The sequence below is a fragment of the Bactrocera tryoni genome, chromosome 5, assembly GCF_016617805.1.
Source record: "Bactrocera tryoni isolate S06 chromosome 5, CSIRO_BtryS06_freeze2, whole genome shotgun sequence".
NCBI classification, from domain to species: domain Eukaryota; kingdom Metazoa; phylum Arthropoda; class Insecta; order Diptera; family Tephritidae; genus Bactrocera; species Bactrocera tryoni.
The window spans coordinates 39,109,405-39,125,108 of NC_052503.1; the positions used below are offsets into that span (position 1 = coordinate 39,109,405).

The 15,704-nt window shown below is 39.5% G+C and overlaps 2 protein-coding genes across 2 annotated transcripts; both read left to right on the forward strand.

Annotated features, from left to right (window-relative positions):
• Positions 1-6,624: 6,624 nt before the first annotated feature.
• On the forward strand, positions 6,625-10,040 carry LOC120777719 (BRD4-interacting chromatin-remodeling complex-associated protein). Its single transcript, XM_040109208.1, has 3 exons — positions 6,625-8,525; positions 8,596-8,815; positions 9,851-10,040. Exons 1-3 carry the CDS (start codon positions 6,690-6,692, stop codon positions 9,889-9,891), a joined length of 2,097 nt encoding a protein of 698 aa, XP_039965142.1. The 5' UTR covers positions 6,625-6,689; the 3' UTR covers positions 9,892-10,040.
• A 1,659-nt stretch (positions 10,041-11,699) lies between these two features.
• Positions 11,700-13,858, forward strand: LOC120778552 (partner of Y14 and mago). The gene has a single exon (XM_040110403.1). The coding sequence runs from the start codon at positions 11,794-11,796 to the stop codon at positions 12,499-12,501; it is 708 nt and encodes a 235-aa protein (XP_039966337.1). The 5' UTR covers positions 11,700-11,793; the 3' UTR covers positions 12,502-13,858.
• Positions 13,859-15,704: the final 1,846 nt, after the last annotated feature.

A 15,704-nucleotide genomic window follows, 5' to 3' on the forward strand; every position in this document is an offset into this window, starting at 1 on the left:
TCACAACCAGCGTATCGCTATATTAAGCGGTAGTCAAGCGCCACTTAAAGCGATGTCAGCTTATGGAGTCAAATAGCTATTAGTGGAGGAGTGTATAGAAAGGCTGAACCGATTATCAGTTTACAACCGATTACACCTGATATGGGTGCCGGGGCATAAAGGGATAGCCGGCAATGAGCCGGTCGACAAACTGGCCCGCTCTGCGGCAGATTCCAGTATGATGAGGCCAAAACCATGTATTGCGAAGGGGTCCCACACCACAAAGGAGTTGCACGGAAGAGAGAGTGGGGAGAGAACGGCAATGGTACCAGACAACAAGAATTTGCCACGCCGTAATACTACTTGGCGGTTACAACCTAGCAAGGTTTAGAGATATGCTCAACCTCTCCCGAGACAAGGCAGGCTCAAGAAGCACCTGTCCAACTGCTGGTTTTGCGACATGGAACAGCAAACTTCATAGCACCTGATTCTAGATTATCCAGAAATTTGTCGAGCCTGTCGAGGCCCTAGGATCTATCTACGTGGACAGGAATCACATCACCTCCATCGCCCAGCAAGCTCCTGGAATTATTCAGACTGCTTAAATCTCTTTAGAAAATATCTAAGAATATGTCCCCAAAGTTATAGATGGAAATTCGAAATATTTTCGAAGCTAGAAGGGAAATAGTGACCGAGCGTCTAGCAGATATATTAGCGTTTGGGCAAAAAGCGAAAACTTTGATGAGCGATTTCTCGGTTTTTCATTTTTACGATTTTAGTGAATTGGCGGGCAGGATAAAAACAAACTAAACGTCGGATCGAATTGGGGCGAAATTTATTTTCTTTGACATTAAATATCTTCTATTTAAACCCAATTTTTTTTTCAAGTTTTAAAAAATTGCAGAATTTTACACTTTTTTAGAACTTTTTTTAGTTTAACTGGAAGATATGTTATTAAAAATATGAATTTATTTAAGTTTTTTGTTTTTGTCAAATGCACTTGCGAGATGCATCAGGCCATTGCTTCCCATAAGCAGAATATAAAATATTTTGTTTTCAAACAATGATTTTTAAATATATAACTATAAACCCCAGAAATTTCGTTTTAATCAATTAATTCGTTCTTTCCTAAAACCATCCTCAAAAAATCGATTTTTTAAAGCTTCTAAATCAGGCTCTCCCCTTAATCGGCCTTCTGAGCGTACTGTTCACATCACCCATATCGAGACCATTGTTGGTTATAATTCGTCCAAAAAGAACAAGTCTTGCACGCAGGAAATAAAATATAGCAGCCTTTGCTGAGAATGTACACGAAAACTATGGAGAGTCGATTTTTCGCCATTCACAGCAACTCGGACTGACGTATGGAACGACTTGGCGCATTTTACGCCGAGATCTTGAATTGAAAGCTTCAAAACACAGTTTGTACAAGATTTTTTTCAGCGATGAGGCCCATTTCTGGCTCTATCGCTATGTAAATAAGCGAAATTGTCGCATTTGGGACTAAAGAGATTCAAGTAGTAGTTTGGTGTAGTTTGTGGGCCGGTGGAATCATCGGTTATATTTTCCAAAAATGATACGTAACCGTCAATGGCGACCATAATAACCAACTATTTGAAAACTGTAATTGAATCTCGTGATCTCGGTGACATTTGAATTCAACAAGACAACGCCACTTCCAACACATCATCAATCAATGGATTTATTGAGAAAACACTTCGTGTCATTCGGCAGTTACCAGTCGAAATGCTCGAACGTATCATTGAAAAATGGACTCAACGGATGGACCATCTAAGACGCAGCCGCGGCCAAAATTTGAAAGAGATAATCTTTTGAAAATAAATGCCAAAAAATGTTCTTTCGAATGATAAAAAAACATTCCCGATTAAAATTGAAGTTTCTGAATTTATTCTTTAAGAAAGTAGAGAACCTCGAAATGGATCACGCTTTCCAATGGATTTCGGTAAATTTTAGTTTAAAGAAACTGCGTAAGGTCAAAACATTTTGCGAGTTCACGAAACCAACGGAATGCTCTTGAATAGAGCAACTTCATATTTACATATGACTTGGTATATATTTATTAATAGCAAATTGACCACTTGTACACATTTTGCTTATACAGAAAAACCGTTATGTGATAATGTTTTAGCTTCCGCGAAAATTGAATTGGTAAAGAAAACCAACAAACCAGATTGCTATGCACCAGATGAAGCGACTAGCGGCGAGACAGTGCCACACGAAGAAGAAGCAGAATAAACTAGTTTGGCTGCAAGTAGCAAACCGAAACTTCTGTTGCTTCAAAAGCATTTTTCTCTATTTTCTTTGCGCGTCGTAGACAGCCGCACAAAAACCAGCTAAAGTCATTTGTAATGGAATCAGAGCTGCTAAAATTGGAGATGAGGTGTGGCGGTTAGCCGCAGCAATGCGGTTCAATTAATTGACAGAAATTCCAAATACACACGTATAATGATAGACGAGATGAGGCAGTAGGAACACGCGCACACCGCTATTTGCCGACCGAACGAGTATATATAAATATGTATGGCGCTTGAGAAGCGTGCTACAGCCGCAGCGCGCCAGCGATAATTGTTCGCAGCTCTTGCGACTCAATTCCAATCGCTGTTTGACATCGACAGCTTGGACTTTCGGCCACTTGACTCTTTCTATTTATATAGAGGTATGCCTGCAGCAGATTTGGATTGAAATTTGAAAAAAAATGAGAAATAAAAGTCAGAAAATAAAAAGAAAGTTATTATTGGCATTCGGCAGCGAAATCATGGTGTATATTACAAGCAAACACACACACATATACATACAAGTATGTACATAAGTATATTTGAAAAGAAGAGAATTTTATTTTGGTTCACCTGATCGGATGTGCCACTTTAATCTAATCTACGCGCACAGCTGGCAACTTGGCTAGGGAATTGCCAACTTCTCGAATTTTTTGATCTATGCAATCTTACCGCCTCAGAGGAATTCGTATGGCCGGAAATCGAGCAAATTAACTTTTCATGCCTTTCTTTTTCCAATTTAGCACGAACTTGTTTACATGTGTGTACTTTTAGTTACAAATTGACCGCTCACAGCAACCATTCAGACCTGTATTTGACGCCATAAAGTCATTAAGCTTCATTGTATATCGTATAAGTACACATATTATATCTATTGATCCCACTTCCTCCTAACAATTCACCCAGAAGTGTTTGTTAGCGCCTGTACAAAGTTGTATTTTTAGTAAATATCGAACATATTGCCTTCATATTACATGCCAGGAGCTGCACTTAAACTTAAATTACTACGCTTGATTTTTTTACTAACCCGAACAGTGGCACACATGAGAAAATTTTAAAACAAAAATTATTACAATTTAATTCTTTAATTCTATGATACCATCGACCTTCTATATGTTGAAGACGTCTCAAATTTCTTTAAAATTTTAAAAAATTTTCAGGGATGATATTTTTGACAGCTGTTATGACATTTAGTTTCAGTTTAGTTCGTTATTTCATAACGAACATACTTACTCCGAAATAACGATTGCAAATTGTGGCAATTTATTAACAAATTAATGGTTCGGTTCGCGAGACGCATCACACGCTGCGACCAATATTCGGTCGACATAATCAGCCAACAAAGTCATTAATTTGAGCAAGCATGGATTGTTTTCGCACCACGTTTACTCTAGTGGATAATAGGCATCCTCAGAGACGCCGAAAACGCTATTGTTTTTGTGGAGCAGAATATCGAAGAATACCCGCATGAGACCATCCGCCATTGAGCGCAACGATTGGAACTATGCTCATCCACTTTATGTATGCTTTTGCGGAAGGATCTTGGTTTTCTAGCTTACAAAATTCAAGTCGAACAACCGTCAAAAATTCCTGTGAATGAGCCCTAAAAAAGATGGCCACATCTCCCTCTTTTCACAAGAAAATTTTGTTCAGCGGTGAAGCTTACTTTTGGTTAAATGGATACGTTAATAAACAAAAATCTCTCATTGGGAGTGATGACAATCAACAAGCCATTGTTGAGGCTCTGTTACATCCTCCACAAACCACCGTTTGGTGTATGTCAATATTATAAAGCCATGGTTGATGACTTTTTCATCCCGAAATTGGGGGATGTCGATGTGGATAACCTTTGTTTCCTACACAACGGGGCTACTTGCTATATAGCCGACGAAGCATTCAATTTATTAAATGAAACTTTTTGTGGGCGTGTTATCTGAAAATGGTTGTCAGATAAGCCCGAGACGATTGACGCCTGCGAAGAGAGAATTCGAGCGTTATTATTGTTGGCATACGGGTAATCACTGTAAAATTGCATTTTATTAGAATTTATTTGAGCCATCTGCTGGGGCCACTTGTCCTTGTTAAAAACATAATGACAAACCCTTATCTTTATAATAAAGCTATATTGGCCATAACTTTAAATTATATGCTTTTAATTTTTTCTTGAAACTCAAACAGCCCAAAACAGGCAGCCTTTATTAGCTGCCTAAAGCTTATAATGCCTTACCCTTGGCTTGATTTTCCTTACGATCAGAATCAATTTATTGATACCTTTTTTCTTATCCTTCTTCTTTATAGACTTAGACACCGCTTACGAGGCTATATCCGAGTTTAAGACAGCGCGACCAAGCGTTCTTCCTTTTCGCGGTTTGGCGCCAATTGGGGATTACAAGTGCAGCTAGTTGCTTCTCCCCCCAACGTCTTTGGTCTTTCCAACGGAATAGAGGTCTCTCTCTTCCTCTGCTTTTCCCGGCAGTTACTGCGCTGAATACTTTCGGAGCTGGAGTGTTTTCACCCTTTCGGATGCCATAACCTTGCCAGCGTAGCCGCGGTCTCTTCATATGCTGAACTATGTCAATCTTGTCGTACACCTCGTATAGATCATCTTTTCATCGACTTCCGCAGAACCTTTCTCTCGAAAACTCGAAACGCCGACTCAACAGATGTTGAGAATAGCAGAATATGGCAGAATTGGAGTAATGAGTGACTTATAGAGTTTGGTTTTTGTTCGTCAAGAGGGGAATTTACTTCTCAATTACTTACTCAGTTCGAAGTAGCACCTGTTGGCAAGATTGGATCTCGACGCTGACATTTTTGTTGCTGTTAATACTGGTTCCAAGATAGAGGAAATTACGAAATGTACGACTTCGAAGTAATAACGTGGGAGCCAAGTGGCGCGTGCTTCTAAACACATTTGCTTCGCTTCCTTATCCAGTCTGGAGAAAGAAGAACTAACAGCGCGGGTTCAGACAGCGGAATAAAGGCAGCTCCTTTTCGTGCCGTCAAAAGCTGCTTTGAAATCATTTTTTTTCACGGGTCTTTTCCAACATTTGGCGATTGGTGAATATCTGGTCAGTTGTTGATTTTCTAGGCCTAAAGCCGCACTGAAAAGTCCAATCAGTTTGTTGATGGCGGGCCTTAATATTTCATACAGTACGCCTGATAGAACCTCATATACAATGTTGAGGAGGCTTATCCCACGGTAGTTGGCGCAGATGGTGTGTTCTTCCTTAAATTCCCATTGCCGAGCATGCTTTCTTTTGACCATATTCTACAAATAAGCTGAACATTGCTCTCTATCAGCTCTTCGCCGCCGGCCCCGCCGCTTGGGAACTTCTTCATGATCGGCCAATGGAACGTCTGCTCCATTGTCATCGATTGAGGAATCGGGTTCACCATCTCATGGTGTTATGCTTTCACTGTCATTCAGAAAGTAAAAGAAGTGTTCTCTCAATAATTTCAGTATGCCCAGAGCAGTCACTAGATCAAACACTTTTCTAAATTTTAAAATTAGGAGGGAACATATTAAAATGATTACTTTCTAAAGCTCTAAAAGAGGGGAAAAGATGTTATGACCTCCTTAAAATTCGGCTGTATTTGAAACTTCAACTTTTTTTCTAAAATTATTTATATCTTCTTATTGAACTTTCATTTTTGAACACTGTGAGAAGAAAATTATACACCTACATTTGTACGTAAACACTTATAATTTGGTATAGTAGCTCAAACCAGCTGAGCAGTAACCGAAACTAGTGCTGCCGACTAGCTGCCCATAATCATACAAGTATGTTTGTACATACATATGTATGAAGGCGCCTTTATACAAAAGCGGCGCTGAACGGAACGAAAGCCTATAAACTTCCAGAGAGTGGCGTTTACAGAGCAATAAGCCAACACGAGAAGCCACAAAGCCAGCCAGTGGCCGAGAAAAGAAATGCAACAATGAAGTAGAATAGAAAGAGATATAACCAGTTTTCGTAAAAGTAACTGCAAGCCAGAGCGCAGACCGACGCCGGCAGTGGAACTTAGCTAAGCGCAAGCGCGACCACTCATCACAGTTTCAAACGTGATTTGGACGCGCAATTGAACGCTCGACATACGCGGATGTACCGAACGCGCTAAAGGATTTATTAGTGCTGTATGCAAGCATAAATTAAAAAGTAGTGCTGACGCTTATAGAGAGCAAGAGCAATGTAATAGAAAGCCAAAAGGACTTTAAATAAAGTGTTACTTTGTGAAAATGCCAATAAAGATACAAGTTTACAAATAATAATGAATATCAACTTCGATAAAAAAAAATGTTTTTAAGACAAATAAAGTTTTGGACAATAAACAACTCATAAACAACAAAAAACAAAAACCAAAAATAAACTATACAGAACATTTTTAAAGTAAATACTCGCGGATCTTCCGAAAATGGCGAAATTAACAGTTATTTTTCCATTTCTGTTAGCTGTTACTGCTTTACTCTGCAGCTTCACGCATTGCGCCGACGAAGCCACAGAAAAGCTGCCGTCCACACACGCTCCTCCAAGCGCTGGCACCGACGCTGCACAACTCGCTACGAATGGCACACGCTATGCGCGACTAATGAAAATATTGCAGGACCCCAAGGCTTTAGCGGCCAAACGTTATCGGGCCGCTGCACAACGTGTCATTGCGCGCGCTGATAATTTACAAGCCGGAGGCATGCCCAATCGTCGGCCGCTTGCGGGCGCTCCGCCTCAGCAAAAATCGCGTCCGCCGATTATGCGCCGCATACAGAACGGTCTGCCTGTAAATGGCGCGCCGCCACGTTACACCTTTGAAAAGCCTAAGGGGGTTATAAACCATTTACCCTCCAAAGGTCCGGTCCCATTCAATGCTGGCAAAGTGTCCGTGTACAGACCGCCTTACCCGTTCGCCGCACATTCTCAACCACAAACACATCCAAATGCTTTACTGTCGCAGTCGACTGCGCCATCTCAAACGGTAAAACACCAACAACAGCTGCAACAGCTGCAACAACACGAAGAGTTTAATTTCAAGGCATCGCCACCATACAATGGCAAAGCGATTGTGCGCCCCTTACTCGAACCACACGATCCAAATTATAGGCAGCACCTGCAACAGCTACAGCAATACGCTGGCAAGCCACACCACATGATACAACAACATCCCATACCACAACAACAACAGCTGCAGAAACCACACATACAGCAGCCCTATCCAGGATATCCAGCATTGCTGCAGAGCAAGCAGCAATCACCCAACCGACCACCAACTTTTCATTATGAAATGATTCGACCGCACGAAGAGCCTGTGCTGCATCCACACGTGAAGCACGAGCACCCGGTACCAAATAGCGCTGGTTATGCTGTCTATGAGAATAATGAGCTGGCTGAGGAAGAGGTGCCGTACTCGCATCCCCATGCGCACTATCCACCCACTGTACGGACCGAAGAGGCTGCGCAGCATTATGCAAGCATGCGACAGCAGCCACAACACACCGATACAGAGACCGCGGCGGCGCATGAAGCTGAAGAATATATAAAATTTATGAACTCGAATGACTATTTCCTACCCAAACATGAGCCAAACTATAAACAGCTTGACACACAAAGCGATAAACATCAAGTGCGGCAACAAGAGTATCTGCAACGCGAGCAACCAGCCGCACCAGAGCCGGTCCAACGAAGTCATGCTCACTATCTGCCATCACAGCAGCATACACAACACATTCAATACATCCAGCCAACGACAAGCAATGATAATGTAGCCTCTGGCTCCGGCTCTTCCGCCGCCAACAATTACCTTAACAATCCGATACAAGTATCGCAGCTGTTTTATCAAGAAGATCCCGTCCCCGCCATTGTACGTGGCAGCTATCAGACCGGCAACAATTTATTCGTGGTAAATTCAGACGGTAATAAGGCCGTTAAGCATGTAATACCGGCGCCCACTACAATCGCACCCACAACGTTGGCGCCAGCGTATTCTAAAGTACGCTATAACGCGCTGCATAGCCGCACACCTGAACCGCTGCGCTTCGAGTTTACTGAACGCGACGCTGTGCACGCGTCGTACACAAACTCGCCACCGCAAGCTTACGGCGATGACAATGAGCATTTACGTTATAGAACCTCGGCCGCGGCATTTTCCACATCCACTACGCAAAACTTGCCTATATCAAGTTCCCACAATTACGGCAGCGACACTTCGCTCAGTGCGGATGATCCAGAGGACGATGAGGATGTACAAAGCGCCAGTTCGGTAAGTGCACAAAACTCCACCATATTTTAAAAGTAGATCTAAAAAGTATAGTCAAAATTGTCAAATTAAGGACTTCTATGGACGCGTACCAGTACGTCAATCAACCCCAGGTGATGCACCTTCGATGTCAACATCGCCAGCACCGGTTGAACAGAAGGACACCGAAGAGTATTGCGAGCGCATGTGCGCCAATGTGCACGACGAGGATGAGGAGATCGTCTGTGGCTCGGATGGTTACATGTACACAAGCGAGTCTCAAATGGAATGCTATGCCTCGTGTCTACACATTGGTGAGTTAATATGAATACTGATTAGTTCTAACAAGGTTCCCAAAACTTGCGATAATTTGAATTAGGGAGGTAGGTGTAGTCAGAGCCATGTAGTCAGAGCCATTACAATTCCAAACATATTTTTTGTTGCCAGTAAATTATTTTATTTTATGAAGGGGAAAACAGAACATCATTAAATAAGGTTTCGACTTGAGTTAACAGAATTTGATAAAGAAACTTTAATAATTTTAAAGATAATGGTTTTTTGGGTTGATCCAGTCCAACCGCATCCCCTTGCGGTCACTATACTAATGCTTGGATATTCGTCTAAAATCAATCGGACAAAAAAAATTATGAAGAGATAATCTTTTTTAATTTAACAAAATGGTGGACTTAAATAAAAGTGTTTTGGAAAAAACCAATAGTTAATTGTTTATAGAAAATCGAAATTAAAAAAATCCTCTGATCATGCGATATCACTGAAATCTACCGAACAGTTTTCGACCACCAGTTCAAAAAGCATAGCTTAAAAAAAAATGCAGTCAAACTCAGTAACTCCTTAACACGTTTGAAGGGGCCGTCATCAAAAGGGGGGTCTCTTATCCGAGGCTGTTTTCTTCTTTTCATTGGCAGTGTTTTTTAGCGCACAACCCTGGGGAGGGATGGTTCGCCTTTTCACTTTAGCTCGTCTTCAAACGGATGTTTTTTGGCTAACCAGAGAATACTTGGTCTAAGACCAGAAGTCGTGAGCTGCTTGAGCCATATGTAAAAGAATGGTTTCTGGCCACTCCCAAGTGAATGGCGCTCAGAGAACTTTCCTCACTTGCGTGAACTTCTAAACATGGCTCCATCCTCCAGAGAACCCTTTGCTATTTACCGAATAACTCGAAAAATATTTATCAGAATTATTTTATATTTTCTGAGAATATTGCTAAGATATTATACTTTAGGAAAATGCGAAAAAAAAGTTTTTGGGAATTCTAACTAACCCCTAACCGCTTATTTGAAAACATTGAACTCACTCTTACTTTTGACTTTCGCTCTCCAATTTTACAGATGTAACGGTGCAAAGCAAAGGATCCTGTAACACGCGGTAGATCGAATCGTTTTGGAGCAAGCAGATGTCGAAACATCACTCGCAAGCCGCACTAACATTTAGCGAATTTTTAATTTATTTAATTATTTTTCTATTTAATCTTAATTTATTTTACTTTAGTTTTATTAATATCTAACTAGACTCGTTTGTAAAAAGTATTTATGTATTCCATTAAAATATAATGGTGTTAAAAATAATAAAACATGAAATATAAAAAATTACTTACAAATAATTTTTACTTGGGATTAATTGGAGATTCCAAATGATCGCAATAAAGGAACACAATACATAACAAACCCCAAAATATTCTACTCTAACGTTCTAAAGTCGACGAAAGGGTCGTATTGTTCCAATGACCGTCGAGTCGATATATTTGGAAAGGTCCTGATTTTATATCCGACGAAGTTCTGTTAATTCGAAAGTGTACATCAAAGTTATTTACGAAACGGTTTCTGGCTGGTGTTCTACAAGAATTTTTCCCCGCAACACTCAACAGTGGCATCGGCAACCAATACCACAGTGCGACAACCACATTACGGGTTCTACTGCTGCAAAAACCACCACCTACACGCCCATCCTTCATCTCCAGAATCACCCACGGACACCCGTTACAAAACGAATTCTACAATTCAACTGCAATGGACTCCAGGTCTCAATTTGGAGATTCGGCAAATAGGAAATCAACACATACGGAGAAAATGGATAGAGCACCTGAAGTCTTGCAATATCTCCACTGGCGTGAATAAGCTTTTAATTATTGTCAAGGCTTTGTCTACCCCGAAGAGACCTGATAAGTTAAAATACAATTCAATGGCCATGTCTCTTCGGGCCCAAAGAAGTGCGCGAGCTATTTTAGCCGACAATTTACATTACACCCTACGGTAGACAAAGCCAAACGCTATGTTACCCGACAACCGCGAAAAATTCCAGAAGACTGCACACCACTTACTTTCACCGATGAGAATATACGGAGTATGATCAATAAAGCAACATTTCTAAATCCATTGGCTCCAATGGAATAAACATGCTGATGCTAAAGCACCTAGGCTCGACGGGAGTTAGATACCTAACCAATGTCCTCAACATGTCGCCAACCACTCTTCAAATACCCGATGTGTGGAAAATCGGAAGAATGGTTCCACTACTGAAACCTGAGAAACGCACCAACAAAAGGGAGTCATATCGAGGAGTAATGACCCTCATTCACAGCGGAGCCATTAACACCTTCACCGACTCCCTCTTAGTGAATGGCATACTTAGAGCCACACTATCACCCACAACAGGCGAAGATATCGAGTTTCCACGAGAAACGAGAGTGACCTTTGTGCAGCTTCGCTCTGGATATTGCGCAGTAAGTCCCCGCATGACTCTAGCATCCCCTGCTAACACTACACATCTGACACCACTCTCCCCATGTTCCGAACACGTCGAATCAGCACGCTTCATGGACCTACCGTTGGACTACTTGGATGACATCTTATCTAATCCTTATCATCAAACGGGGTCTATGTACTTTTTACAACAACAACAACAGCAAAAGAGTATTTATTCTTAATGAGTAGCAAAATAGTGAAATATAAAAAAAATTAAGAATTTCTAATCATGGGTCTTATAATGTGACTATAGGCACTTACAAAGTTTTTAAATTTCTACACAAAAACTCGCTATAATTAAATTGCTTCTAGCATGATAATTCCATGCACAGCGACATCTACTAAAGAAGTTTGTCAATGAAACTGCTCCAATATTTTAGACACATCCGGCAACACTATTCCATACATTTTGACATTTGACTTCTGACATTCACTGTTTTTTGCTGTTTTACTGCAAAAATTTTAAGCAGTTTGTCGCCGATTTTGTGATTTTCCTATTATTAAAGAAAACATTACCAACATTACAAAAAATGACTACCTATCTAACCGATAGTGATGGAAAATTTATCCCAGCGACTCAACGACCGGATGGTACATGGCGCAAAGCTCGCCGCGTTAAAGACGGCTATGTACCACAAGAAGAGGTGCCCTTGTACGAAAGCAAAGGTAAGCAATTTGCGCAACGTAAGAGCACGCTTCCGCCTGGCATGTGTCCACTTGTGGCCGAGCAGACCAAAAAAGAGCGAGAAAAGCAAGAGCGTGCCAAAGCAAAGAAGGTCGCAAAGCAGCAGGAAAATTCCGTAGGTTCTAAATCAATTAATAGTGGGACGAGTAACAATAAAAAAGTTAAGCAACCTCAGTCACAAACACAACAAATACCTGGATTACTCGTTCTTGCTAACAACGGAACGTCAAAGGCAACCGTCTCCAAAGTTAATACCAACGCTAATAAGACAAGTACAAATAATAACGATGCTGTTGTTAAACTGGCCAGCGATTTGCAGGCCTCCCTGCAGATGCAGTCAGATGAAGGACTTGATACATCGAAAAAATTGAAAAAGCTTCGAAAAAAGTTACGTGAAATAGAGACAATCGAGCAAAGAATCAAAAGTGGTGAACTTAAGAAACCCGAAAAAGATCAATTAGATAAAGTGAAGCGAAAAAAGGATGTTATTAAAGAAATTAAGCAGCTTGAAGAGGAAGAAGAAGCCCTAGGTAAAGTCAAAGGGACCGACTAAAATTGGCATGTCAAAATCTTATGCGCACACTGTAAAACTCCAAAGTGCCATGGAACAACTAAGCGAAACACTATATTTGCTGTACGTCACCACCCACTGATTATCTGTCTGTCAGAACGGATAACAGCTAATGCATATGCATACATACACATAAATAACCGTTCTAGTGTTAATATTTTAAAAGTTTATTATTTTATTTTACACTTACATACAATTTTGGGCTTATTATTTTTTCCTTGAAGTAAGCCGACTTGTAGATGTAATATTATTGTGTAAAAATTTATTTTGTCTGCCAAGAAAATTGTGAATGCAAAATCATTTTGGTAAATATCGCATATTAAAATCTCATCAAAATTTCGGTCCTTGTTTGCCCAGAGTTTAATTTATTGTTAAATTATGTGTGTACTGTTTTATGCAAGTGTTAGAATTTTGCATGATTTTAGGTCAATTGAATTATTTGATATTGTGCTTTCGTTTTATCTGCAAAAATGTTAAATATTTGTTTATAGCAAATTGCATAATTTCATCATGTACATACATTTATTTGTGCATTATAAACTAAGCTTATCAAAAACAAAAGAGTGAGGCAATCTTTATTTTGTAAAACGCAAAGTTAAAAATCTTTGTGATGCTCTTTTAAATTTAATGATCATATATATAGTTAAGTTTTCAATTATTTATATTGATAATAATACAAGTATACAACTGCCTAAAACTTGCGCATTCAATTTCCATGCAAAGACAAATTAATAGAGTAATAAACGAAATTATCATGGTTTTAGCATAAGAATAAACATAGATCGGGTGTTTTAGCTTGTGTAAAAATTTCGAAAAGCATTTAAAAAATGTCCATACCAATATAGAGATTGTCAAAAAAACATATTAAGTAAGTAAACAAAATAAGTGAACATTAATCCAAAGAAGACGATAAATCAAACTGTAACTGTATAAAGCAGCCATGTTACTTTTATAAACTGTAGTATGTATTTGTAAAATAGAGTTTAACTGTGTACGAAGATGCTTCAAATAACAGTAAGTAAAAACGAATTATAAATATGTACTTTTACTTTTTAAAATTAGTTTTACAATTTTATGTGAGGTCTATTGTAGTTTTTACTGCAAATATTAAAAAAAAAATAACAAATATATATATATATATATATATAGTATTTATGTATAGTTTGTAGCGGTGAAATCAATATTGAATACAAACAAAGTTGTGAATCATATAAGCTCCAGCGACATTTAGAATTCAATAAATGTTTAACTGAAAATAAAGAGTTTTTGTAAAACTAAGTAAGAAAATACATATTATGTACAATGAAATATCAATAAAATGCTTAAATTATGATGACTACTTATAGCTTCAGTAATATATTATATCAAATGGCAATTAAATTTTGCCCATGTTCGTTGTAATATCTTAAAGATATTCTCTGAAAATTTGCAGCAAATCCGACAAATACTTTTCGAATTATTTAATAATTAGTAAAGTTTTATCGGATGTCACAAAAATAGAGACCCCACAATCTGTGCTCACTACCGTGGGATAAGCCTCCTTGTTGTTGTTGTTTTAACGGAAATTCAATCCCCGTTGGGATGGTAAATGTCATTTGTGTTGTCGTCGATGTCATCTAACGGTAGGCCCAAGAAACGTGCTGTTTCGACGGGGTCGGACCAAAGGGAGGAGGGTGTTAGATGGGTGGGGTTTGTGGGGCATGCAAAGAGGTGGTCAGTATCATGCGGAGACTCGTTGCATGCAGGACATACGTCGGGTATGTCAGGGTCTATTCTGGATAAGTAGGAGTTTAACCTGCTACAGTATCCAGAACGAAGTTGCGCAAGGAGATAAGCCTCCTCATATAAGCCGCCAGCATATAAGGTTCTATCGAGCGTATTGTTTGAAGGACTAAAGCCCCGCCGTCAACAAACTGATTGGACCTCATCAATATAGCTGCAGGCCTGGAAAATTAACAACTGACGAGATATTAACTATGTGTCGAAAAGGAGCTTCCTTTATACCGCGATGTCTGAATTTGGTATCCTCGCAAAATTTATACGAAGGAAGGGCTTCTCCGACCCATTCGATACCGAACGTGGTTTCAGGTAAAGCGACTCCATATCGTGCGACTTCTTCAATCTACTCTTGGAGAGAATAATTCGATCTGAATAGAAAAGATACATTATTTTATAAGAGTGTGTGCGTTTATATCAGAATTATGTTTTTTGAACTGATGATCCTTGTCTTTGCTGCTTATAGATTTCAATTAAAATTATACAAAATTTTGAAAACATGAAAAACGACGGTTTTTTTATCTCGATTTTTTAAACAAAACCTTCTTAAAACTTCAACCAACATCAGAACCTTCAACAATATTAGAAATAAACACATTTTCTTGATTCTCTGTCACATGGCGACATAAAAGGCATGGTTTGCAGATCAAGTCTACTTAACCGGAACAGACCCGGACTTTTATCCGGCCAAGACTGTCAACTACGCAGAATTTTGCCGCTAGAGCAACAACAGCAGCAGAATGATTATTCGATCCGGCGACAGTCGGGTCTACGTAACCGGAACAGGCCCAGATTTTTATCCGGTCAAGAACTGTCTACTTGGCACCATTCCTCGAAATTACTTCAAGAATATTTTCTGCCACTACAACAACAACAACATAATGATTATCCTCACCCGCAACAATCGGATCTACATACATACGTAAATGGGGAGGTGTCCTTTCCCAGCTTTTATCAGTGAAGAGGACTACTACTGTTGATTATCAGGGATGTTTCCATGCACAATGTGAGATTTTGGAAAGAGCCCTACAAAGGTTCCACCTAAGGGTTGCAAACAACGGACTTGGCGTTAACCCTAATAAAACGAAACTGATGCTTTTAACGAGTAAAACAGAAATACCTCGATTTGATCTACCCTCACTCAACGAAATAAATCGATGCCAAACTGAATTGGAAAATTAACCTCGAAGAACGAATACTAAATATAATAATAAAACTAATTTTTTTATCCGATTGATGAGTCTTCAAAGATTGGTTATAGTCCCCGCATGGAGCTTACATCGAAACTGGATCAAAGCAAACAGCTATTACTTATTTTTTCATGTCTCTGATTACACCTTAACCTCAATTCACCGTTCAGTAGGTTACGTAACATGAAGACATGTGCCAGTTTTCTCTTCTGACCACTT